The sequence below is a fragment of the Leucopleurus acutus genome (assembly GCF_964270905.1).
Source record: "Leucopleurus acutus genome assembly, chromosome: 7".
In the NCBI taxonomy this organism is placed as follows: Eukaryota; Metazoa; Chordata; class Mammalia; order Artiodactyla; family Delphinidae; genus Leucopleurus; species Leucopleurus acutus.
In genome coordinates, this window is record NC_139150.1 from 92,847,584 (window position 1) to 92,874,703 (window position 27,120).

A 27,120-nucleotide genomic window follows, 5' to 3' on the forward strand; every position below is an offset into this window, starting at 1 on the left:
GGCCATGAGGTTGAGCTCGGTCTTTAGCTTCCCTCCCTGAAAGTTGGGCTATCAGGGGATTCAAAGCTCCAATCCTCTAATCCCGTGGTTGGTCTTTTTGGTGTGGCCAGCCCCATCCTGAGTCATCTTGTTAGCACAAACTATCTAGGGACCCACCATAAATCACAAACACTCCTGTCATTTAGGACATTCCAACGATTTAGAAGGTACTTCCCAGGAACAGGGGGGGTGGGGAGGGGGCAAGTTCTAGCCAAACTCTTTGTTTTACAACAGTCACCAATTCTGTTGTCACAGTTTGATGACTAATGCCCTGATGGCTGACCTACTCCGGTCATATCTTGTTCTGTGGCAGGCCTCATAACTTAATTTAGAAGTAGTTGATGAGGGCTTCCCTGGTGGTGCAGTGGTTAAGAATCCACCTCAGGGGACATGGGTTCAATCCCTGGTCTGGGAAGATCCCAAATACCGTGGAGCAGCTAAGCCTGTGCGCCATACTACTGAGCCTGCGCTCTAGAGCCCACGAGCCACAACTACTGAAGCCCCTGCGCCTAGAGCCCATGCTCCACGATAAGAGAAGCCACCGCAATGAGAAACCTGCACACCTCAAGGAAGAGTAGCCCTCGCTTGCCGCAACCAGAGAAAAGCCCGCACGCAGCCACAAAGACCCAATGCAGCCAAAAAAACAAAAAAACCCCGAAGTAATTGATGAGCTTAAAAGCTGTTTTGAGATCTGTAATAAATGCAGTGGGGTGGAAAGATCTGTGATTTCTGTTGTTGAGAAAGTCAGGGATACTGGTAAAATAATGTGGTTTCATACGCTCATGATGGAAGGAAGTGCTTGCTGTATAATTCAGGTGAAAGTTAGGAAAATGAAGATAGAATTTTTCCCTCATCCAAATTCATGATACTTGTGAATTTTGTCCATCCTTAAGAGCTCCTTTGTTAGAACTTGGTGGTTGGATGTCTCGTGATTTAGGCTGTTTAATAATTTTGTTTATATTGATATGAGAGTTTGTGGCCCTGAAGGCCTTCAGATATACACTTGGTATGTACTATAGCCAAACACTGGGTAATTAACAATGCTGTGTTCAAACAGCCCTTCATTTTAATCTTGAGGTTTTAGCCAAAGGGACAGCCTATGCTGGAGACCTCTAGAGCACTGTTTTTACATGCCATCCATTGAAACATTTGTGACTGGGCTTTCTGGTAAATTCTTTTGGGTACTTAGGAAGGTTCTGAGTTGTAATACAATGTTTTTTCTTTCCAGATTTATAGAATCTAAAACTATTGACCCTTTTTCTCTCTTAACATTTTATTGTGAACATTTTCAAGCATACAGAAAAGTTGAAACGCAGTCGAACACCTGTATACTCACCATCCAGATTCAGGAATTGCAAATACTTTGCCACCTTTTTTTTTTATATAATTTTTTAAAAAATTATTTTATTTATTTATTTTTGGTTGCATTAGGTCTTCGTTGCTGCGTGCGGGCTTTCTCTAGTTGTGGCGAGTGGGGGCTACTGTTGGTTGCGGTACGGGGGCTTCTCGTCGCACTGACTTCTCTTGTTGTGGAGCACAGGGTCTAGGTGTACAGGCTTCAGTAGTTGTGGCATGTGGGCTCAGTAGTTGTGGCTCACGGGTTCCAGAGCACAGGCTCAGTAGTTGTGGCACATGGGCTTAGTTGCTCCGCAGCATGTGGGATCTTCCCAGACGAGGGCTTGACCCGTGTCCCCTGCATTGGCAGGCAGATTCTTAACCATTGCACCACCAGGGAAGCCCTACCACCTTTTCTTAATCTATTTTTAAAAATCACATCTTAGGAAATAAGCTACAGACTTTGGAGTACCTACAGTAAATCTGTGTTGTTGCCACCAATTCCAGATTTTGCTGTTCTTCTCTCTCTGCTGTTGTTTTCCCCAAACTTTTTATTTTATTTATTTATTTTTTTTGCGGTACACGGGCCTCTCACTGTTGTGGCCTCTCCCGTTGCAGAGCACAGGCTCCGGACGTGCAGGCTCAGCGGCCATGGCTCACGGGCCCAGCCGCTCCGCGGCATGTGGGATCTTCCCGGACCGGGTCACGAACCCGTGTCCCCTGCATCGGCAGGCGGACTCTCAACCACTGCGCCACCAGGGAAGCCCTCCCCAAACTTCTTTAATGAAACTTCCTATACACTGAAAAGTTAAACCTATAGCTGAGTTATACCTGTATGTTTTCCATTGAGATTCATTTGCTGACATTTTGTTATACTCAACATTTTTTGTTGTTAAGCCATTTGAAAGTTGCAGTAAATTGCAGACATCATGATACTTTTAAAAATAAGGATTTTTTTTGTAACTACAATATCATAATTAAGAAATTAAGAAAATTATTTCTTGTTTAATGTTCAGGTCCTATTCAGATTTTAGCCATATGTCATTTTTCACATAAATATTTGTGATAGCATACATTCCTCCCCACACTTTGAACCCTTTGTGACGACAACTGTAAGACACTTGATGGCAGCCCAAACTTCAGCTTAACACTTGGTGTGTTTAGCGGTTTGTACTTTTCCACTAGTGTTGAGATTTCTTTGGAACATGGCACTTTTGCTTAAGCAGTTTTAGAAATTTATTTTCTTTTTATAAATAGCACTGTTTGGTGATAGCAGCTGGCAGCAAATATTTTGATATGTAACTTTTAAAAAAAAAATATTTATTTATTTATTTATTTTGGCTGCTCCAGGTCTTAGTTGCAGCATGCATGTGGGATCTTAGTTCCCCTACCAGGGATCGAACCTGTGCCCCCTGCAGTGGAAGCACAGAGTTTTAACCACTGGACCACCAGGGAAGTCCCTGTGTTTATTTTTAAAATAAGAAATTTATCTCAGCTATGCTACTTGTAGTCTGTATGCCCACGTGCATTTTAATTTCGGTGCCGTAGGTTTTTATTATTTATTTTTTTAACATCTTTATTGGAGTATAATTGCTTCACAATGTTGTGTTAGTTTCTGCTGTATAACAAAGGTGCTGTAGGGGTTTTTTTATATATGAATTTATTTATATTTGGCTGCGTTGGGTCTTCATTGCTGCACACGGGCTTTCTCTAGTTGCAGTGAGCCGGGGCTACTGTTCATTGAGGTGCGCGGGCTTCTTGTGGTAGCTTCTCTTGTTACGGAGCACGGGCTCTAGGTGCGCAGGCTTCAGAAGTTGTGGTGTGCGGGCTCAGTAGTTGTGGCTCGCGGGCTCTAGAGTGCAGGCTCATTAGTTGTGGCTCACGGGCTTAGTTGCTCCATGGCATGTGGGATCTTCCCGGACCAGGGTTCGAACCCGTGTCCCCTTCATTGGCAGGCGGATTCTTAACCACTGCCCCACCAGGGAAGTCCCGGTGCCGTAGGGTTTTAATTTCCAAAATGGAACAAGTATAATGTGTGCCTTATGGTGGTTGTGTAGAGTCTGAGTTGATGCATATATAGCAGTGTGTGACACACAGCATGTGCTTGGGGACACTTGTTTGTGAAATTGTGAGAATCTTGTGTTCCCCTTTCAGCTGGTTACAGAAATATTTTGAGTTTCGAAACTAAATTCATGACATGTTTTAAAGATTGTTTAGCAAAATTGCATGCTTGGATAGTTAATTATATTTAATACAGATGGACTTATAGCAAAGGGAAATAAATCCAGGATCTTCTTTTCCCCAGCTTTCTTTACGAAAAATTTTAAATTGAAATAAAAGTTCAGAGAATAACATTAGTATGTTCTTTGTATAGATTCAAAAATTAATATTTTGTCATTTTCACTTTATTGTTTGTGTATGTATCACTTTCTTTCCATGAACTATTTGAAATTCACTTGCAGACATTAATTCAGCCTACCTGTAGAAATTTCAGCATGTATTTCCTAAGAATAAATATATTCTCATGTATAACTACAGTGTCATTATTGTGCTTTTAAAGGTTAATGATAATTCCATAATGTGTCATCTACTATATAGACCCTATTTAAATTTCCCCAGACTTCAATGTCTTCTGTAGCTTTTTCCCCTCCAAACCATTCATTCAGGGTTTGCTTGCTGTCTGCTTTTAGTCTCTTTTAATCTAGAGCAGTATGTCTACCTTTTTTTCTTATGACATTGACCTTTTAAGGAGTGTATTCCATTTGTCTTGTAGAAACTTCTCACATTCTCTTGTATCACCTGTATTTCTTAAAAACTGGGAATTAGGTCTAGAGTCTCAAGTAGATTTAGATAAAGCATTTTTGTCAAGAATGTTTTATAATGATGTGATGTACCTTGCATCACATCACATCTGGAAGCCTCTAAAGTGTGGTTGGCTCACAATTAGTGGTGTTGAATTGTTGGATCCCTCCATTGTCAAGAAGCATTTATAATCAACAGGTAATTTGGGGTGATTCTTTGGTATTGTGCAACATTATTTTTTAACAGCCTTTCACTGAATGGTGTTAGCAATCTGTTGGGTTTAGTCCTGAATACAGAGCTATCTTTTTTATTGGCTTCAATTTAAGCTCCATTTGACAACATTTTGTGTAATATTTGAAAAAAATTATGACTCCTGCTATCTTAGAAATGAGACTGTGCTGTCTCAGGATTTAAGATAAGATCAAGCAGTTGGAATAGAATTGCAACTCAAAAATGGGGAAGAACTTTTATCTGGAATTTTGTTTTCTTATATTATTCAAAAAGCTCCTATATCATTCCCTTCTGCAACTCTTTTTTTCAATCTGTGTCTTATACTTTTTAAAAAGTATTATAACAATTTCAACCTGAAAATTTTAATGAAGTGGTAAGCAGTAGAAAAATCATACCAAGATAAGCTTAAATCTGCTAGTGAGAAGGGTACATACTCTTTAGACCATCAGTAAGCTAAAATTTTCATGTTATAGAACCAAGTTGATTTATTAAGTTAAGAAACATTGATACTTGTGTAGATTAAAATATTCTTCAGTCTTTGAAGCAGCTTTGTAAAGAGTGTCAGAGAAAAGGAGCAGAGTCATGGGATGTTTTTAAAATTGGGAAATACTGCATTATTTATTGTATACCGATGAGAACAGAAATTGATAGAGAAGATAGAGATGGGATTGTTAAAACATATGAAGGGGTTGAATTTAAACACAGTTTATCTGTTATTATAGTAGCAGAGGCTACCAACCAGCTGGTGAATTTGTGGTGGGAAGATGAGTAGTTCTCTTCTGTTTGCTTCTGTCTAACTAGCAGATAGGAGGATGGGCTTGGTATTGTCAAATGCCCACTTGAGATAATGAGATTATAAATTGGGAAGTTTTTCAGCCCCATTTAATGGCTGAAATTGTGGGTGCAGTAGGAAAGGAGTTGGGTTAGGGTTTTGCCAGAAAGTGACAGGAAGAGAAAAGCAAGGGAGTCACTCTAGTGGTTGACCATCTGTGGAATCTAAGCTGAGTAATGAGGGAAGTTAGTCCCCAAGGAAGAAAAAGGTCAGGCTGTAGTTTGGAGGTAGTGGTTGCATCAAAGAATTGTTGGAGTGGAACTTCTGGTGTAGGAAAAGTGGAATGATCAGAGGTGGTTTTGAGTGTGAGATGCTTGAAACAAAGATTCCAGAGGTATTGTAGTCATTGGTGATGAGAAGGTTGAGGTTGTGGCTGTGGAGATAGTTGGTTGGAGTTGGTTAGGTAGTTTGAAATGAGGATGTCAGAGAACCAAGGGAGCACGTTGTTCAAGGATCATATGTTGCCAAGAATGTGATGGAAAACAAGTAAGATCTTCAAGAGTGTGTGCAGATGACTAGAGGATTAATAGGTGGATGACTGCAACGAAAAGGGGGGCCTGTTATTACTAGTGCTATGGCACGTGCCTCCACGTTGGGGTGTTGGGGTAGGAGAGATTGTGTAAGTAAGGTTGTTTGGGGAACACAAACAACCAGTTTGGAGAGAGCTGCTGGATGGAGGGGACCCTAGATAGACCTTTGCTACAGACAGACTGCCTTTCAGAAGGCAGCAGAAAGGTTTGGGCAGATGGGGGAAGAGGACTGTAGGGTTCCAGTAGGGAAAGATACATCAGAGTGGGAAGAATTGAATGGGGAAGTGAGATTTCTGGTGCTGAAAGAGGTAGAGTGATGCGAGGCTTACATGTCTGTTGGGTGGCCTTGGGAAAGACAAGTGTATGTCTTTGTTGTCATGACAGCCTAGACTTTGTTGTCATGACAGCCTAGATTTCATTTCCTTACCTCAGTGTGTGGGGAGGCAGGCTGGTTGTAGCTCCTAGGAAGAGCACATGAACCTTGCATGGGAAAAGTCACCTTCAGAAAAGCTGCTGCTTCCATATTTTTTCTATACAGGCATACCTTGTTTTATTGAAGGTTTGTGGCAACCTGGCATTCATTGGCAGATGATGGTTAGCATCTTTAGCAATAAAGTATTTCTAAATCAAGGTATGTACATAGTTTTCTTCAGGTATAATGCTACTGCAAACTTAATAGAGTACAGTATAATATGAACATAACTTTTATATGCATTGGAAACCAAAAAATTAGTGTGACTCACTTTATTGCAATATTTGCTTTATTGTGGTGGTCTGGAACTGAACCCTCAATATCTCTGAGGGATGCCTGTATAACTTATTGCCACTTGAAACACTGTCTCTTTTCCTTACTTATTTGTGTACTGTCTCTCCCCTTCTACCTAAGCTTCAAACAGTAGGCATTCTGAATATTCATTAAATGAATTATAAAAGCCATTTGTTTTTAAATTTCCCTTGAAGTTCTATATAGTTAAGCATTTTTACCAGTTGAAATGATTCCTCTCTCCCTTGTTATTTAGGCTTTTTAATTATTTTAACTATTTTGTTGAATTTAGTCTCTAGAAAATTCATTCCCTTCAATTCTTAAACCTGTGAATGCATGGCTGTATGATGTAGACATGATGACTAACAACGAGAACTGAACGTAGTCATGTGGTTCAGTGAAATTTGTGGTGGATATTTTTGTGTTTTATGAGAATACATTTCCATATATGTTTTACTACGTGGACTGTAAACTGGACCCAAATTTCAATTAAATGATAAACTGACTTTTTTGCATGGGTATGGAAATTTCTTTGAGGCTCCTCCAGAGTTATTGGATCTTCCGCTCTGGTTTCCTGAAGCTTGGGAGCAGAAAGGGAACTGCGAAGTCTTATTGGCTGTAATCCCTTCTTTTGCCCAAGGCTGCTGGTTTACTGACCATACCTCTAGCTGTGGCTCAGACTTGAAGTAGCTTCCAGTGCTGCCTCACCCTCCAGCTGTTGTTCCACCATGCACCTGCCACACCTCTGTTGCCCACTCCAGTGCCTTGCTGGGTCTTTTTGTGTCCCATCAAGAATATGGGACCTGCCAGTCTAAATCTTTTCTGACATGCCAGTGTCTACCCTTTTCTGACTTTTGCCAGCAAAATGGATTGGCTGCCAGCAAAATGGGTTGGGATACAATGGGGGAAGCCGGAAGCCAGATGCTGTATTATGTTTAGTTGACCCGTGAGGAACTGCACTTTTCCTTGTTGAGGGGTCTAGTACCTCCTTTTCTCCTGCTTCTCTGTGTTGTCCTTGGCACTGAGGTCTGAGGAAATAAAGTTAATTACTTCCTGGCAAAGTGTATTTTAGCTGATGTTACGTTTAAAATTTGTCATGTTTGATGGCTTACTTGGAGTAGTTTGCTTTTGTGATGCTCTAGTAATGAACTATTATTTCACTGTCTTACAGAGTACTTAGGATTTCACGTATTTTTGCTGAACTTATTAAAAAAAAAGGCGCTTGGGATGATGGATTAACAAGAACATTGAAATTCTGTGAAAACTTTCAAATTGGAGCATACTGAATTTTCACCCTAGTCCAGCAGCTCTGCTGCTCACTTAAATACAGATGAATGAAGACCCCATTCGGGAAGACACCTGGCCAGCGGTCCAGAGCTGATGCAGGTAGGCAGTGCAGTTCTACACTTTAGTACAATAAATTTAAAACAGTTGTAAAAATGAGAAATGCTCTCATGTAATTCGTAGTGGTTTGCTATTCCTAAAGCTTTGTGATTTCCAGTATTTTAAACACATACACATGTGAAAGAAACAGGTTTAGGTTTTTGAAAGGTAGGGATCATATTAATTTTTTTTCCTGTGGTCTCTTGCAGTAAGTTATAGATGTCCAGTAAATACAGCAAGTGAATTGTAAATACTTGTAGGATTATAGTAAACAAAGGATTTATCATTTGTTTTTGAAAGAAGATGTGAAAGTGAGATGACTAGCTGAGTATTAGATTTAGTGAGATTTAGGATATTTATAGGGAAAAAGGTAAGCTCAGTTTTTTGTGTATTTATTTGAAAGAACTTTACTGGAATGAAATGTATGGAAATGAATATTTAATAGAAATTAATTCTTATTTTTGTGGCACACAGCCGATACTAGAAGTTTAGACTTTGCATGATTTTTGTCCACCCTAAAAACAAAGGTTAAAAATCTTATAGGCTACAAAATAAAATAGGTAAGTAGTATTTTCTTTAAGATTTATGTTTTTCTCCATTCCAGAAATACATTTGCATATTGGAAAAAACCTGTCATAACATATTAAGGTTCTTTGATAAATGAATCAGAGAATTCTGCTAGGAAAATTACTATTAATCTTACAAGTGGTTGCTATGTGATTTAGAATTTATTATATTTATTAACTGTAGTGTTTGGAATTCCTTTGTAGAAGAGCCACAGGGATTAAGATTTTTAAGTTTCTCTTTTCTCTTTGATTTTAGTTCCTCTCGTAAAGATAATATTGATTTAACTGTTAAATATTTGTCAGTAAGATTAACTTGCAGTAGTGGTGACTGACTGAAGTATAAGTCACCTGAGAGGTTACTATTTAAATTCCAACAGGCTCATCAGCTCTGTCCTGCTCTTTTATTAGCTGTATAAACATTGGTGCATTTTGTATCTTCTTAAGCCTTGGTTTTTCTCATCTAAACAATGGGACTGTTATGGTATGTATCTATTGGGGTTATTATGAAGAATAAATGTGTTTATGTTGTCAGGTGCTTAGGTAGGTGCCTGGCACATTATAGCCGCTCTGCAAAAAGCATTTTTTTTTTTGTTGATCATACTGTTTGTAACGAAATGTTTATTCCATCTCATTAGTTGCAAAAATTGCTGTCAAGTTTTTGTTGATCAGTGAACGCCCCATGTTTCTGTCATTTGAAATAGTAATTCGTACCCTCAAGTTCTTTTTATGCACACCATTCTAAATTCAGCACTCCTATTTTCTTCACTGATTTAGTCATATTCTTAGGAGAGAGAATTGATTAAAGTGATGTGTAGTATGGTGTAAGTAATTGAAGGAGCTAAACCAAGAGATGTTACTGTTAAGGGAGAGATTGTCTAATCCTAGCCAGTTCTTTGATCTTATATTTTCTTACTCTTTGATATTTTTTAGAGCATATGGCCTAGTGCTAAAGACAAAGTAGGTACTCTGTAAATTCTAATCAGCCTATTGATGAATATTTTAACATATAAAACCCTGGGGTCATTTATTGTTTTTCACTGTTGGGTATTATACTCTATTTTAGAGAGATACTGATCCCTTGATCAGTATTACTTATAAACTAGTCTTAATCATTTTCCCTGTTAACATAGACAAAGGCTTTGTTACTTTTAAATCCCTGTATCAGTAACAAATGTGCCCATTTACAAATAAAGAAAATTCACACACAAAGGGGGTTTCTTTTTCTCATGCAGCAAGAAGCCCAAATAGGCATTCCAGGGTTGATATGGTGGCTCAGCTATGCCCTTAGTCTGGTGCCATCTGAAAGGCTAAAGTGGGGGCCTTCAGTGGATAAGGCTCCTAGGATGTTTGTCTTCCTCTGTGGGCCATTGTGTAGCTGGAGTTACTACATGAAGGCTCCCAGAGCAAGTATCCCAAGAGAAACAGGCACAGTGGCATGGTCTCTTCTCTTGGAGCCTTGGAAGTCATACAGGTTCACTTCTGTTGCATTTTGTTCATTGAAGCAGTCTCAGAGGTCTGCCCAGGTTCAAGGGAGTGGGCATGTACTCTGCTCCATGGGAGAAGTGTCAGAGAATTGTGGTCATGTTTTAAAACCACCACAGTGGGCAACTCCTAATACCTGACAGTGCTTGACATTAGGGTGTGAGTGATCAATAAAAATTTGAAAATTGAGTTTTCTGCATTCTCTTTATGTACCTAGTTCAACATGTTAGGGATTTCTTTTTTAATTTATTAATTATTTAATTTTTGCTGCGTTGGGTCTTTGTTGCTGCGCACGGGCTTTCTCTAGTTGCGGCGAGCGGGGGCTACTCTTCTTTGTGGTGTGCGGGCTTCTTATTGTGGTGGCTTCTCTTGTTGAGGAGCATGGGCTCTAGGTGCACTGGTTTCAGTAGTTGTGGCACGTGGGCTCAGTAGCTGTGGCTCATGGGCTCCTGTAGAGTGCAGGCTCAGTAGTTGTGGCACATGGGCTTAGTTGCTCTGCGGCGTGTGGGATCTTCCTGGACCAGGGCTCGAACCCATGTCCCCTGCATTGGCAGGCATATTCTTAACCATTGTGCCACCAGGGAAGTTCCAGGGATTTCTATTTTTAAAATAACTTAGGTTTATTTATATAAATATGTTGGAATTTAATTGGTTACTAAAGTGGTAGTTTATATATACCTAATGACGTTGGGCAGCAAGTCCTTCTTTACAGTAAAGCTTTTTTCATATTTTTTTTTTCCTGTAAAGTTAGCCTCCATTTTTACTAGTTTACCAAAGGTTGCAAATTTTCTCCTTTTATGACATTATACTGATAGGTACAGGGAATGGTAGTAATAGATATCCATGTGCCTAATACTCAGATTAACAACTATTTTTGCTATATTCAAATATTTTTAAAACCTTGATTTTACTTTTATCAAATCAATAAAAATTCATGGGTGAAATGTCAAGTAGTGCCGAAGACTTATATCAAAAAGTAGGCACTCCATTCATTTTGCTGTTTACCTTCAAAATTTGTAAATGAGTACACAAATTTCTCTTGATCTGAAAAATTTAGATATGTATTGAAACCTGTGGAGGATGACGGCTTTTTCACGTAACATCTTTTTTCTCCCGTTAACCTTTTTTTTTAAATAATGAAGTCAATATTTAATTTTTTTATTGAAGTAAAGTTAATTTACAATGTTGGGTTAGTTTCAGGTATACAACAAACAGATTCAGTTGTGTATGTATACATGTACATATGTATGTATTATTTTTCAGATTCTTTTCCATTATAGGTTATTAACAAGATATTGATTATATTGGGACTTCCCTGGTGGTCCAGTGGCTAAGTAAGACTGCACGCACCCAGTGCAGGAGGCCTGGGTTCGATCCCCGGTCAGGAAACTAGATCCCACATGCTGCAACTAAGAGTTTGCATGCCACAACTAAAAGATCCCGCCTGACACAACTAAGGATCCCGTGTGCTGCAACGAAGATCCCGACTGCCGCAACTAAGACCTGGCATAGACAGACAGACAGATAGACAGACAGACAGATAAATGAGATTTTTTTTAAAAAAAGATAGTATCATTCTAACTGCTATACAATAGGTTCTTGTTGTTTACCTATTTTATATATAGTAGTGTGTATATGTTAAGCCCAAACTCCTGATTTATCCCCCTCCCCCATTATGTCTCCTTTGGTAACCATAAGTTTGTCTTCTATGTCTGTGAGTCTATTTCTGTTTTGTAAATAAGTTCATTTGTGTTATTTTTTTAGATTCCACATATAAGTGATAGCATATGATACTTTTCTTTGCTTCAGTTAGTATGATAATCTCTAGGTCCATCCATGTAGCTGCAGATGGCATTATTTCATTTATTTTTTTATGGCTGAGTAATATTCCTTTGTATATACGTACCACATCTTCTTTATCCATTCATCTGTTGACAAATATTTAGGTTACTTCCAGGTCTTGGCTATTATAATTAGTGCTGCTACAAATATTGGGGTGCATGGGTTGCAGTATCATATGGTAGCTCTGTTTTTAGTTTTTTAAGGAACCTCTATACTGTTCTCCATAGTGGCTGTACCAGTTTACATTCCCACCAACAGTGTAGGGAGGGTTCCTTTTTCTCCTTTCTCCACACCATCTCCAGCATTTATTATTTGTAGACTTTCTGATGATAGCCATTCTGACTGGTGTGAGGTGATACCTCATTGTACTTTTGATTTGCAGTTCTCTAATTAATGCATGTTGAGCCTCTTTTAATGTGCCTGTTGCCCATCTGTATGTCATCTTTGGAGAAATGTCTGTTGAGGTCTTCTGTCCTTTTTTTTTTTAGATGTTGGGGGTAGGAGTTTATTAACTAATTTATTTATTTTTGCTGTGTTGGGTCTTCATTTCTGTGCGAGGGCTTTCTCTAGTTGTAGCAAGCAAGGACCACTCTTCATTGCAGTGCGCGGGCCTCTCTAGTACTATCGCGGCCTCTTGTTGCGGAGCACAGGCTCCAGACGCGCAGGCTCAATAGTTGTGGCTAACGGGCCTAGTTGCTCCGCGGCATGTGGGATCCTCCCAGACCAGGGCTCGAACCTGTGTCCCCTGCATTAGCAGGCAGATTCTCAACCACTGTGCCACCAGGGAAGCCCTGCCCATTTTTTGATTGGGTTGTTATTTTGATATTAAGCTGTATGAACTATTTGTATATTTTGAAAATTAATCCCTTGTCAGTAGCATCATTTGCAGCAATTTTCTCCCAGTCCGTAGATTGTCTTTTTTCATTTTGTTTATGGTTTCCTTTGCTATGCAAAAGCTTTTAAGTTTAATTAGGTCCCATTTGTTTATTTTTGCTTTTATTTCCATTACCGTAAGAGACAGATCCAAAAAAATATTGCTGTGATTTATGTCAAAGAGTGTTCTGCCTATGTTTTCCTCTAGGAGTTTTATAGTATCCAGTCTTACATTTAGGTCTTTAATCCAGTTGAGTTTATTTTTGTATATGGTGTTAGAGAATGTTCTAATTCCATTGTTTTACATTTAGCTGTCCAGTTTTCTCAGCACTACTTATTGAAGAGACTGTCTTTTTTCCACTGTATATTCTTGCCTCCTTTGTCGTAGATTAATTGACCATCAGTGCATGGGTTTATTTCTGGGCTTTTTATCATGTTCCATTGATCTCTATGTCGGTTTTTGTTTCAGTACCATACTGTTTTGATTACTGTAGCTTTGTAGTATAATCTGAAGTCAGGGAGCATGATTCCTCCAGCTCTGTTCTCCTTTCTCAAGACTGTTTTGGCTATTGGCAGTCTTCTGTGTTTCCATACAAATAAAATTTTTTGTTGCAGTTATGTGAAAAAGGCCATTGGTAATTTGATAGGCATTGCATTGAATCTGTAGATTGCCTTGGGTAGTATGGTCATTTTAACAATATTGATTCTTCCATTCCAAGAACACAGTATATCGTTTGTCTTCAGTTTCTTTCATCAGTGTCTTACAGTCTTTGGAGTACAGGTCTTTTGCCTCCTTAGGTGGGTTAATTTCTAGATACATTCTTTTTGATGCAGTGGTTAATGGGATTGTTTCCTTAATTTCTTTCTGATATTTTGTTTTTAGTGTATACAAATGCAAACGATTTCTGTATATTAATTTTGTATCCAGCAACTGTCAAATTCATTGATGAGTTCTACTAGTTTCCTGGTAGCATCTTTTAGGACTTTCTATATATAGCATCATGTCATCTGCAAACAGGGACAATTTTACTACTTCTTTAGCCTTCTAAGTTTTGGCTAAAATGGTACTTACTGTTTCTATCATGATTACTGCATAAGTACTGAACTTTTGAGCCAAGTAATGCAGTATGATTATTTTTTTTGCACATTTTTCCTGGAGTTTAGTGATTGCTTTAGTTTTTTTTTCTATTTGTTTAAGTTTCTTTGCAAGTTGAAGTCTCTTAAACCCTCCAACAGCTCTATAAAGCTCCTCTCAGTATAATTTCCTGCATGCCAAATCCATCTGTCCATGTTTTTCTTAGAGGATTTTTTCCTAGTGCCTTCTGTCCTTTTCTCATCTGTTGATTATTCTCTCGACCTGCTGCAACATTGTCATCCTTGGAATTTCTTTTTCCTCTTTTGTATGTTAGATTCTCCTTTCCTCCTGGTTCCCATGCATTTTGTCTCTTAGTGTGTACTCTTGCCTGGGTAAAGCATGTACATCTTCAAAAGTTTCAAGAGTAGGCAGTGAATGAGTTGATTGTTAAAGCTGCAAGTGGAATGTATAGTGATTCATTCATATTCTTTACTTTCCACTTCTCAGATTTCCTGAAATTGTCTCTAATAAGAATTTTAAAAAATGCACATAGAAGATGGAAGTTTTTTTGGACCTTGTATCAACATTGTTGTTATTCTACTCTCATGCTTTATATTTGGCAGGGAAAAGATTCTAGGTTGGAAATAACTTTTTCTTTCAGAATTTTCCAGGCATTGCTCCATTCATTGTCTTTGAGATCCAGTGTTGCTATTTGGGGAAGCTGTATGCCATTTTCATTTCTGAACCTTTGTATGTGTCCAGTGGTTTTTTCCCTCTTCTCTAGAAACTTATTTTTTTTTATTTTTTATTTTTTGTAATTTATTTATTTTTGGCTGCATTGGGTCTTTGTTGCTGCATGCGGGCTTTCTCTAGTTGCGGCGAGCAGCGGCTACTCTTCGTTGCGGTGTGTAGGCTTGTCATTGCAGTGGCTTCTCTTGTTGTGGAGCACAGGCTCTAGGTGCGTGGCCTTCACTAGTTGTGGCATGCGGGCACAGTTATTGTGGATCATAGGCTCTAGACCGCAGGCTCAGTAGCTGTGGCACATGGGCTTAGTTGCTCCACGACATGTGGGATCTTCCCAGACCAGGGCTCGAACCTGTGTCCCCTGCATTGGCAGGTGGATTCTTAACCACTGTGCCACCAGGGAAGCCCCTGTAAGTTGCATTTTTAAAAAGCCTTTCTTGAATTAGCTCTACCTCTTATGATTGTCTTAGTGTCTCTTTGCTTTTCGTCTCTATTTGTGAATGTTTTCTCTTGTGAATGTTTTCTTTAGAGATGGATTTTCAGATTTCCTGCTTGTATGATGAGAGTATTTAATACCTCTCAGATTTCCTGATTTCTCCCTTAAAGTTATAAAGTCATACTCTTTTTCTGTTTGTTGAAGTGTCACCCCCAGAGACGACTGCTGGTCATGTAAAGCCAGACTAATTAAAATTGCTGATCAACAGGGAGCCTGTCACCTTGACAGCCTCCCAGGGAAATTTCACAAGAGGGAAAGGTGCTCACAGGGGAAGAATGAGTGAGTTAATAGGATTGGAGGCAATGAGTGTGGTGTGTAGGGGGATTGGTATTTTTAATCCAAATGAGTTGCTGGAACAGACATTGGTCTTTATCCTTGGAACATCTGAGTCCATGCAAAGTTAAGTCAAAAGTTGGTTATTTTGGAACATGTGTCTGAATGAGCTTGTTAAAACAGTTTGAGTATATATAGTTTTACTTGCCTGTCATGGTTTAGTACAGTTTAAGTAGTGGTTTGGTGAGTCATTAAACAGTTTATTTTGTAAATTAGGCTTTTTTTCTCATTTCAATCAACAAATAGATGTAGCTCCCTAATAAAGGGTCTTGTTCTGTTTTCCACTGGAAAATCTGTGATCCTCAGATGGGTGATATAACCCACCATTGACAACTAACTGACATTGGTGCCCAGTGAATATATACACACCTACCTACTCTTCTGTTATTTGCTTTTTCCACTTAACAGTATGTATAGGTGACCTCTTCTTAGCAGTATGTAGAGAAATTGCTCATGACTCTTTACAACTGAACAGTATTCCGTTGTGCAGATGTACCAAATTAGTTTGTTCAGTAGTCAGTTATTTGGACATTTAGGTTGTTTCTACTCTTCTGCTATTAGAAATAATAACTGCAATGAATAGCCTTGTCCATTTGTCTTGCCAGTGCCATTAGGATAGATTTCTAGAGGTAGAACTGAATCAGATCTTAAATGTATATGTAATTCTGTGAGATGTCACCAGATTCCCCTCAATGGGCTCTGTACCGTTTTGCATTCCTACCAGCAAGTAATATGTGTTTCTCACAGAGTCTCACCAGCATTGTATGTTGTCAGCAGTGTAGATTTTTGTCCATCTGATGGGTGGGAATGGTATCTCTGTAGTTGTATGTGTGAGGCTGCATATCTTGTGTTACTTGTAAATGCCTCTTTGGCCTTTTTCTGTTCTTATCTCACCCATTTTTTCTTCTCTACTTTCAGAGGCTCTTTTAATGTCAGAGATATTAACTTTTGTCTGTGGTATGAGTAATTTATCTTATACTCTCTGTTGTGTGGAGTCAGCTTCTTGGAGAAAATCTTCCTTGAGTCCCTTGTCTCTTGCTCCCATCTGTATGGGTCTCTTAGCCTACTTCTCAGAAGCTGCGCTGAACTTCTAAGATGGTTTCTCAGATCCTCTGTGTTTACAGTGCTTTTCTCTCAATTTCTGGAGTATCTTCCAATAATGCTGAGAGAAGATTTGTTTAAGGTTTAAATTTTGAGCCCGTACATGACTGTAAATGCCAGTTGGTAATTTATCTGGTTACGAGTTCTGTATTCAAAATAATTTTACCTCAGTTTTGAAGGCATCACTTACCTCTTGTTGTCTAGCCCAGTGTTGATGGTCAAAGAATAAGTCTAGTACCTCTTTATTTTTTCTAAAGAATTAAAAAAAAATAGACTATTTTTGTAGAGCAGTTTTAAGTTATAGCAAAATTGAGCAGAGGGTACAGTGATTTCTCATATACCCCCCATCTCTCCCCAGAGTTCCCCAGTAGCAGCATCCCACACTCAATTATATATGTGTTAACAATGAAGGTACTACATTGACACATCAGCATCATCCTAAGTCTGTAGTTTACCTTAGTGTTCACTCTTGGTGTTGTATGTTCTGTGGGTCTTGACAAATGCATAATGACACAAATCCACCATTATAGTATCATACAGAATGGGTTCACTGCCCTGAAAATCCTGTGTTCCAACTATTCATCCCTACCTCCCCCTTAACCCTTGGCAACCACTGACCTTTTATTGTCTCCATAGTTCTGCCTTTCCCAGAATATCATATAGTTGGAGTCATAAAATTCCTTCATGTCTTTTCATGGCTTGATAGCTTTTTTTTCCAGTACTGAATAATATTCTGTTGTCTGAATATAGTACCAATTATTTATCCATTCACCTACTGAAGGGCATCTTGTTGCTTGCTTCCAAGTTTTGGCAATTATGTATAAAGCTTCTATGAACATCCATGTGCAGGCTTTTATGTGGATGTAAGTTTTCACCTCCTTTGGATAAGTGCCAGGGAGGATAATTGCTGGATTATATGGTAAGAGTTTTGTGAGAAACTTCCAAATTTGGATTCCCACTGACAGTGAATGAGAATTCCAGTTGCTCCACATCCTCTCCAGCATTTGGTGTTATCAATACATATTTTGGATTTTCACCATTCTGATAGGTGTATTTAGTGGTATCTCATTGTTTTGAGTTTGTATTTCCCTGATGACTTATAATATAGACCATCTTTTTATACTTTTATTTGCCATCTCTGTATCTTTGGTGAGGTGTAAAGGTTTTTTGGTTCAATTTTTTTTTTTTTTTTTTTTTTTTTTTTTTTTTTTTTTTGGCGGTACGCGGGCCTCTCACTGTTGTGGCCTCTCCCGTTGCGGAGCAACAGGCTCCGGACGCGCAGGCTCAGCAGCCATGGCTCACGGGCGTAGCCGCTCCGCGGCATGTGGGATCTTCCCGGACTGGGGCACGAACCCGTGTCCCCTGCATCGGCAGGTGGACTCTCAACCACTGCGCCACCAGGGAAGCCCTTTTGGTTCAATTTTTAAAAGTTGTTTAATCAGTTTGTTTTCATTGTTGAATTCTAAAAGTTCTCTTTATGTTATGGATAACAGTACTTTATCAGATAAGTCTTTCCCAAATATGTTCTTATCGTCTTGACAGTGTCTTTAACAGAGCAAAAGATTTATATTTTAATTAAGTCCAACTTATCAATTATTTCTTTCATGGATTTTGCCTTTGGCATTGTATCTAAAAGGTTCTCAACATAACTGAGGTTATCTAGATTTTCTCCTATGTTACCTTTTAGGAGTTTTATAGTTGATAGTTTTTTGTTTTACATTTAGGCCTGTGATCTGTTTTGAGTTCATTTTTGTGGTGGATATAAGATCTGTGTCTAAATTCATTTTTCTACATGTGGATGTCCAGTTGTTCCAGCACCATTTGTTGAAAACACTGTCTTTTCTCCATTTTATTGCCTTTGCTCATTTGTCAAAGAACAGTTAACTGTATTTATGGGTGACTATTTGTGGGCTCTTTATTCTGTTCCATTGATCTCTTTGTTCTTTCACCAATACCACACTGTCATGATTAGTGTAGTTATATAGCAAGTCTTGAAGTCAGGTAATGTCAGTCCTCCAATTTTGTTTTTCTGCTTCAATATCCTGTTGGCTATTTGTGTCTTTTGCCTCTCCATATAAACTTTAGAGTCAGTTTGTTGATAACCACAAAATAACTTGCTAGGATTTTGATTGGGATTGCGTTTAATCTACATATCAAGTTGGGAAGAGCTGACATCTTGACAGTGTTGGTTTTTCCTATCCATGAACATGGAATATCTGTCCATTTATATGGTTCTTTAATTTTTTTAGTCTTTGAGACTAAAAAGTGAAGCGGTCATAAAGTGCAATTATGAAGTTTATTGTGGGGTGACTTATACACAGGCAGGATCAGCTGGACGACCATCCATAGGTGTTTGCAGCTGCACTCCATACCACCAAAAGGAGTATAGGGGGATTTAAAGGAGCCAAAGCTAAAAATGGAATCTGATTACTAAGGGAGAAGCACACCCACACAGATGGGACTGGGGTTTTTCCTCCCCCCCTCAGGGGTCTCATGTCCACTAACCATCTGCATAAGCAAAAGATACTCTCCCAGTTTTCATACCAGGTGAAGGCAAGGGTAAAAGTTGATAGGAAACTTACCTGCTTTGGGTGCATTTCTTGTGAGTAAGCTAAAGCTCAGTCATGCAGAAAGGGGAGACGGGGTGGGATGGAGATGACAAAGAAGAGTCAGTGTGGTTCAGCCACTCAGAGCCCTTGGCATGTTATTCATAGTTATTTTAAGTTCTCAGTTGGATAATTCCAGCATCACTGCCATATCTGAGTCTGATTCTGGTATTTGCTCTGTCTCTTCAAACTGTGCCTCACAGTTTTTGATGAAAGCCAGACATGATATTCTGGGTAAAAGGAGCTCTGGTAAATGAGCCTTAAGTGATAATGGTGGTGTGGTGTGGGAGGGAGAGATACACTATGTAGTTCTGTGATGAGGTTTTAGTCTTCAGTGAGTCTGCCTCACCGGGCTGTGACCTTCACTTGTGCTCCTCAGTTTCCTCCCCTCTTGTGTCCTACAGGGTGGCTAGGGGGCTGAGCCTTGAAATACCTGTCACACCAGGGGACAGCTAGAGAGTTGGAGTTGGGTATTTCCCTTCCCTCTGGTCACTTAGGCCCTGATACAGTAAGGCTCCAATAAAATAGTTTCTCTCAAGGTCAGGCCTTGTTAAGAACATAATACTTTGGTGTATTTCAAAAAGGGTACTTCTCCCTTCCCTCTGCTGAAAGCATAAGGGGGTTTTTCTCTGCTCTTCACTGTGAGAACCTGATGGTGCTTCTGGAGGTAAAACTTAAAAAAATGTGGAGCCCCTTCCTTCCTATGACTAGGTCCCCTGGAGTTTTTATTTTTCAGACTTGTCCACATCAAGCCTCTAGCAGTTAGTCAATTGCCTTTCAGGTTTTCCTACCCAGGTACTGGTTCCTGCAGAGGATTCTGCTACCATGAATTGTGATTCTCTGTATCGGCTTGTCTGTGTCTCCAATTTTGGGGACAGTGATTCCTTGCAACCTCACTTCTCTCACCAATCTAAGAAGAGTTGTTCATTTTTCAGCTTGTTCAGCCCTTGTTAGGACAGAGTGATAACTTCCAAGCTCCTAACATGCCGGACTGGAAATGGAAAGTTCTCTCTCTTCATTTATTTTAATTTTCAAGAGCTCTTGTTGTCCCTTTTTATAGCCACTTGTTCCCATTTTATGACTATAGTATCTTCAGTTTTCCTGAGGATACCAGTTCTTTTATTTAATTTTCGTAGGTCTTGGAACTACAAACAGTGATGCTTATTTTTATCTTTCTCATACCACTGGGTTTTTTGTTTGTTTTTTTGTTTTGTTTGACTATTGATCATTGTCCATTCATACTTAAGAATTAAGGATTAATTACAAACGGCTTACCTTTTCTTGAGTGATCAGAAGATTGTTTTTGTCACGGTACTCATCTAAATGGGAAAGTCAGCTTTGTGGGGAGTGTGGCGATGTCTGGGGCCTGTTAAGTGTCTAGGATGCAGGGAGCCGCGTGGGTGTTAGACCGGGGGTGTACCAAATGCTAACGTCAGCTGCCCTTTCCTTGTATAGTTAGTGGTGAAGGGAAGGAGGGGATCCTGACACCAGGTACAATTCCAGTAGATCTTGATCGAATCCTGTATTTTCACGTCTACTTTTGCATTTTTTATATCGTTATACGCATCTATTGTAAGCCTAGGGATGTTCCAGGGATGCTCTGGATAGATTTGCTCTCTGTTCAGTCTGTATCTTATCTTCATGTATGAGCTGCCCACTTCATGCACTGTATATATATAAGCATGCTAGGTGAAAGTGGGGGAGAATGGCTCTCTAAGCAATCGGGGTAATGTCTCACTGTTTTTATCTATGAAGTAGAATGGACAATCTTACACAGACCAATTGACCATATATCTCCTTTTTCATTTAACTTCTTAGAATTGTAAATGTTATGTAAGTACAGAAATTTATGTCTAAAAATTGCATGTCTTAATGTAAGCCCAAGGAGAGAACTTTGCAGAAAACCCAGAAGCCTTCTTGCTCCACCCAGGTGGATCTTGTTACTTAGCGTGAATTTTGATCAATATAGTAAGCATGCTTTTGCATCATTCCACAGATATTGATAGATTGTTTTCATTTTCATATTTTTATTCAAAATATTTGAATTTTCTTTGTGATTTTGTGTTTGAACCGTGAAGTTTTAGAAGATGGTTGTTTAATTTGCAAATACTGGGGTGTTTCCAAATACCTTGTTATTTATTTCTGACTTGATTCTGATATAGTTAGAGGACATACTTTGTATGATTTCACGTTATTTTAAGTGTATTGAGGGTTTGTATTCTGAGTAGCATATGGTGTATCTGGGTTAATGTCCCATGTGAACTTGGAAGAGATCTTTATTTTGACAGTATTGGATTGGCATTCTGTAAATGTCAACTAAGCCTAGTTGGCTGTTTGTGATGTTCAGGTCTTTTATATCCTTTCTGATATTCCTAGCCACTTGTTATATCAATTACTGAGAAGCGTTCATATTTTTAAATATAATTATGAGTATGTCACTTTTCCATGTGAATTCTGTCAGTTTTTGCTTTATATATTTCAGTGTTCTTTATTTTATTTATTTATTTTTGGCTGCGTTAGGTCTTCGTTGCTGTGCGCAGGCTTTCTCTAGTTGCAGAGAGTGAGGGATACTCTTCGTTGTGGTACACGGGCTTCTCATGGTGGCTTCTCTTGTGGAGCACGGGCTCTAGGTGTACAGGCTTCAGTAGTTGCAGCACGTGGGCTCAAGAGTACAGGCTCAGTAGTTGTGGCACATGAGCTTAGTTGCTCTGCGGCATGTGGGATCTTCCCGGACCAGGGATCAAACCCGTGACCTCTGCATTGGCAGGCGGATTCTTAACCATTGCACCACCAGGGAAGTCCATATATTTCAGTATTCTATAATTAGGTTCATATACATTTAAGATTGTTATGGCTTCCCTTTTTTTGTTTTGTTTTGGTTTTTTGCCGCGCCCTCACAGCTTGTGGCGTCTTCGTTCTCCCACCAGCGGTTGAACCCAGACCCTCGGCAGTGAGATCTTGGAGTCCTAACCACTGGACCACCAGGGAACTCCCTGGTATGGCTTCTTGATTGATTCTTTCATCATTTTGGAATGTCCTTTTTGATCCCTGATAACTTTGTCCTGAAGTTACTTTGTCTGATGTTAATAATCGTCTCTTCCTTCTTTATATGGTCTCTTAATTGATTCATTTAGACTATGTTTAATGAAATTATCAATATTGTTGGGTTGGAAAGATTTTTGCTATCTATAGTATTCTGAATCCACAGGTAGGTTATTTTGTTTATCTTAGCAGCACCTTAAAGATTTATTCCACTGTTTTCTGGCTTACATTGTTTCTGACAACATATCTGGAGCTAGTATTTTCTGTTTCCCTAAATTTAAGGTGTCTTTATTCTTTGTCTGCTTAAAATATTTTATTTATCATTGGTTTTCAGAAATTTGATTAGGTTGTGCCTTGGTGTCGTTTTTTCCTTTGTCTTTATCTTACTTTGGCTTCATTGAGTTTGTTGGCTCCATGGTTATATACTTACCACATCTGGAAAACTTTTTGTCATTATTTTTGTCAGACTTTTTCTTCCTTCACCCCTTGGTCCTCTCTTCATGGAGTGCATTTCATTTATGTTGGGCTAGTTGATATTGTCCTACAAGTCACTGAGGCTGTTTGTTTCCCCCAGTTTTTTCCTTTGTGTTCCGTTTTAGATATGTTCTACTGCAATGTCTCACATTCACTGGTCTTTTTATCTGTGGGGTCTAATCTGCTATTAATCATATCCAGTGATTTTTTTTCTTTCATTTTGGATCATGTATTTATCACCAGTTTCATTTATTTATTCTCTTCTCCCCACCCCACCCCCATTTTTCTATTTTAAGTGTTTTTGTCTTCCTTTAGCTATTTGTGCATAGTTGTTAATAGTTCTTTTAACATCCTTGCCTGCTAATTACATCGTTTTGGTAATAACCCGCTTGGTTATGGGGTTACAGTCTGCCGCTTTTCCACAGGTCTAATAATTTTAGTTGGGGTGTTAGACATTTGAAGTGTGTTGTGGAGCACTGGGTTTTATTGATGTCCTTTAATGAATATTGGAGTTTGTTTTGGCAAGCAGGTGCTAGGATGGGTCTATAGCAGCTTTTATTCTTAGGGCTACTTCATCCTTCTGGTTAACGGATTATCTTTTTATGGTTTTTACTGACTGCCCTGTGTGTTCAAAGAGGTGGCTAGATGGACTTTGAACAACCCTCACGCCTTTGCAGGTTAATATCTAGCCAGACTTAAGACCACCCCTCTCCTTCCAGATGTTTGGAGCTCCCTCTGAGATCTCTCTCCTTGCCAGCACTCAGATCCACAACTCCCAGCCACCTCTCCCTCCGCAACTCCCATCTGACTCTCAGTGTAGCAGAACCACAGTGTTCTTGGTTTTCCCTTCATGAACCGTCATCCACAAGTTGTTATGGGGATGCACTTGGTTGGTGTGGGGACCTCTGCATGGGTTTTCTGCTCCCTAGTTCCATAGTCCTCTGCTGCCTGTTGTCCTGATGTTTGGATCCAGATATGTCATATCTCTTGTCCAATTTTCTAGTTGTTTGTGGCAGGAAGACAAGTTCTGTACCTTTTAGTTCTTTATGACTAGGATTGTCATTTTTTGTTGTAGTTTTTGTCCGTGTGATTTTGGTTTTGTGTTTTATGGCTGATTTAGGGAGATAAACTGCTGTCTCTGTCATTTTATCTTCCCAGAATCCCTTATATCTCCTATTTAAAAGATAAGTAAACAAATGGTTTTGTTACATGTTGGCTGTTTGTGGGTTTTTTTGGCCACGCCTTGTGGTTTGTGGGATCCTAGTTCCCCAAACAGGTATCAAACCTGGACCCTCGGCAGTGGAAACGCAGAGTCCTAACCATAAACCACCAGGGAATTCCCTTGTGGTTTATTTTAACTTCATACTTTATATAGCAGTTTTTCATAAGTTAACTTTTTCCTGAGTTTGAACTATTTTTTATTCAGTTTTCGTTGACTCATACTCACTTCTCTTTTAGGCCATGCTGGTGTATCTGCAAGCATGATGAAGAAACGGACATCCCACAAGTAAGCAATTCTGAAACTTGCCTTTTTAGATAGCAAATTGTGGCCTTTGGTTACATGAGATATGAGGTCATCTATGTGAGGCCCTCTCCCTGTATGAGCAGGTCTTGCCTCACAGCAGCCAGCATCACATATAGCCTTGCTGCATGCTGAGTAGTGGTGTGCTATCTAATCCCTGTGCATTGAGGACCTGGCTAGCACTCTGCCAGGCACACTCATTTCTTTATAAGATTTTCAAATGAATGAGGAGCTTGTAATTTAGAGAAAGCATAAGTATATTGAAAGATAATTTTAAGTGACAAATGTGTTATAAATCCTAAATTCTATAGGTACTAGAGAGTAGAAGCAACTTTTTTCCTCCCTGAAATCTTCTTTTGTGTGTAATGTAGTTATGTCCAAAAAGAAAATTGAGATACTATCTTAAATAACAATATCCACTGGTACTGTATTTTATTTAATAGATTTTACAAGTATCCACTACTGTGCAGTAGTGACGGCTACTGTACCATGGAACCCTCTCTAACAAATCAATTATGATTGTATGAGTCTTAATCATGGATTGTTAAATATGGAAGACTCTCCTTGACCCTAGCACCTCCTAAGACTCCCCATAGCAATTATTTTCAAATTACTCATATTGAAATGCTTGCACCTCTTGGTCACCGCACTGTAGTGGTCAAAAAGTGTGAGTCCTCTGAGCTTTTGTGGAAGGTTTGGATGAATAAAGGTGCCTTAGAGTAATTGTTGGTGATTAAACTAAATATGTCTCTATTTAAATGAATACTTGTATATGTAATGTAAATATTTGTGATATTCAGTTTAAGAAATGACTTGGAAAGTAAAAATATGAAGATAAGGCAAGTCCTGAGGTTTGATAAAACGTTTCTCAAATTTCATTTATTTGCCCATCACCTTCACATCTTCTGCCGTATCTAGTAATCTGATAATTTATGTAATATATCTCCACTAATTATCATATCATTACCATAAATGGTACACCACCTCTTGGCACAAATAGAAGGTAATGAAAAAAAACTTAAATACAGTGGGAAATGAAAGTAAATTACACATTAACTTTGCAAAACCGGAACTCTTCATCTTTTTTCCCCTAAAACACAAGGCTTAAATACCTACCTGTTCAATTTTTGAAGTTCATATGTGTACAGCTAAAAGGGTTTCTCATCCTGTATGTTGCATGATGCAGGGAACTTGATCTAGTGCTTTAATATGAGGTGTGCTTATCTCACTTAAAGGGTAGACGTTTTGAACATATTAAAAGGGAGAAGTTGAAATGAAAGGAAAAGTTATCAGTCATTTTCCTATTTTTTCTAATCTCAGTGCAAATTTGAAGATGGGTGGGATGGGAAAAAACTGAAACAAAAGTTTCCACATTTCACAAGTGAAAGGTGTTAATAGGTGTCCTTGGAAGGGTGAGTGGGAATAATGGCTGTTGGAGAGGCTGGCCTTGGAGTGGGAAGCCCCATTGGCTTAGCTGTGGGCCTTACCAAGTTCCCTCATGTGCCTGGTGCTCTGCTTAACTCATGTAAAGTCATGGTGTTGGACTAGAACAACAAGGTTTTCAGCTTTTTATCATAGAATCCTTTCTACAGATGAAGTGTTTATAGCAAACAAATATAGGAAAGCAGAACTGGAGCCTCACTCCTTGCCTGCCCCCATTGTGGCTCTCCAGAAAGTAAGGCACTCGGGACTCCTCATGTGCAGCCACTGACCTGTGGTCATGCCTCCTCTCGCTTCCCGTGTTGGAACAGGGAGACTGAGCAATAATAACTCCATGTGCAGATGCCTCTGCTTGCTTGAGAGAGTCACAGGAACTCCCAGGAAACAAATGCTGGCAGAGCCACCGTCCTGAGAACGGCACCTACCGTCCCCATGGGTGCTAGGGGATTCGGGTAATCAGGTCTCCAGTGCTTGGAGCAGTACCTCTGCACCCAGAAACGTGTAGCTGAGTCTTGTTCTCATTTTTTAAAGTAAATAGAAACAAACTTTTGTACTTCTTGCGGGCTAGAGTCCTTGGTGTGTTTGGGGGACAAGCTGGTGGACAAGCCTTTCCTGGCTTCCCAGGAGGTTATTTGGGAAATGTGCACTGAAGTTACATCTTGAAGGGAAGTGTAGTTGGGGGACATGTAAGGTGAATTTAGCTACAGTGATTCTTTGTTTTAGTTTTCAAATGTAAATCCGGCTCTTTTCTTCCTAGTTGGAATAGTGGATAGATTTACATTTCAGGGTACTGTTGGAAGGTATGACTGGGCTTTGGTGTATTTCCTACTAATGTACATTTAGAAAATGGATCAGGAGCTGTTACATGCTAAGTTGAGGATTTCCAGGGAATGTTTTCCTTTCATTTTATAAGATACCAATACTAGTCACCAACCAAAACTGTGACTGTGATCCTCCTCCTTGTGTCCCTGGTGTAGTCTCATTTAGTGTTCATGGCATCCCTGTCAGGTAGGGACCATGAATTCTTCGTGCACAGAGAGATTAAGTAACTTGTCTGAGGTCATACATACAAGAAGTGACTGAGCTAGGATTCAGAAATAGGACAGTCTGATTCTAAAGCCCATATTAACTACCACATTCTATTTCCTGAACTGTATGTTTTGTTGTCTCATATCTGAAAAATATATTATTTCTGTCCTAAACACACAGACTAGATAACAGTTGGAGCAAGCATCTAAATGATCCATGGTATTGACAATCTTAAATTGGTCAAATATGTAATACTTTTTAATCAATTTGCCAGTAACTGTTATTAACACCAGTGAAAGTGACTAGTGCTTTGGAAGACCCTTGAGGCATTTGGATGTTTGCCATGGACATCTCTGATATCCTCAGGGTGTACACTGTGTAGACAAAATAATGAAAAAACCATAGTGATTTGGATGGAAAACTTGACTTTCTCCATCTTGTTTTTATATTGCCAGTTTAAGCTGGGAATGACCGTATCAGCTGTAGAACTTTTATCAAGCAACAAGTACTAGAGAAGCAGTTTTTTCTCTCTCGACTTGCTGGTATGCATTTTGCAGAAAGATAATTATTTGCCTTAATA

The 27,120-nt window shown here is 39.1% G+C and overlaps 1 protein-coding gene across 1 annotated transcript in view; it reads left to right on the forward strand.

Annotated features, from left to right (window-relative positions):
* SPIN1 (spindlin 1) overlaps nucleotides 1–27,120 on the forward strand; it is a 59,293-nt gene that overhangs the window by 8,996 nt on the left and 23,177 nt on the right. The window contains 2 exon segments of the mRNA XM_082842612.1: nucleotides 7,704–7,918; nucleotides 24,008–24,056. Of these exon segments, the coding sequence (XP_082698738.1) occupies nucleotides 7,867–7,918; nucleotides 24,008–24,056 (101 nt within the window). The 5' untranslated portion in view covers nucleotides 7,704–7,866.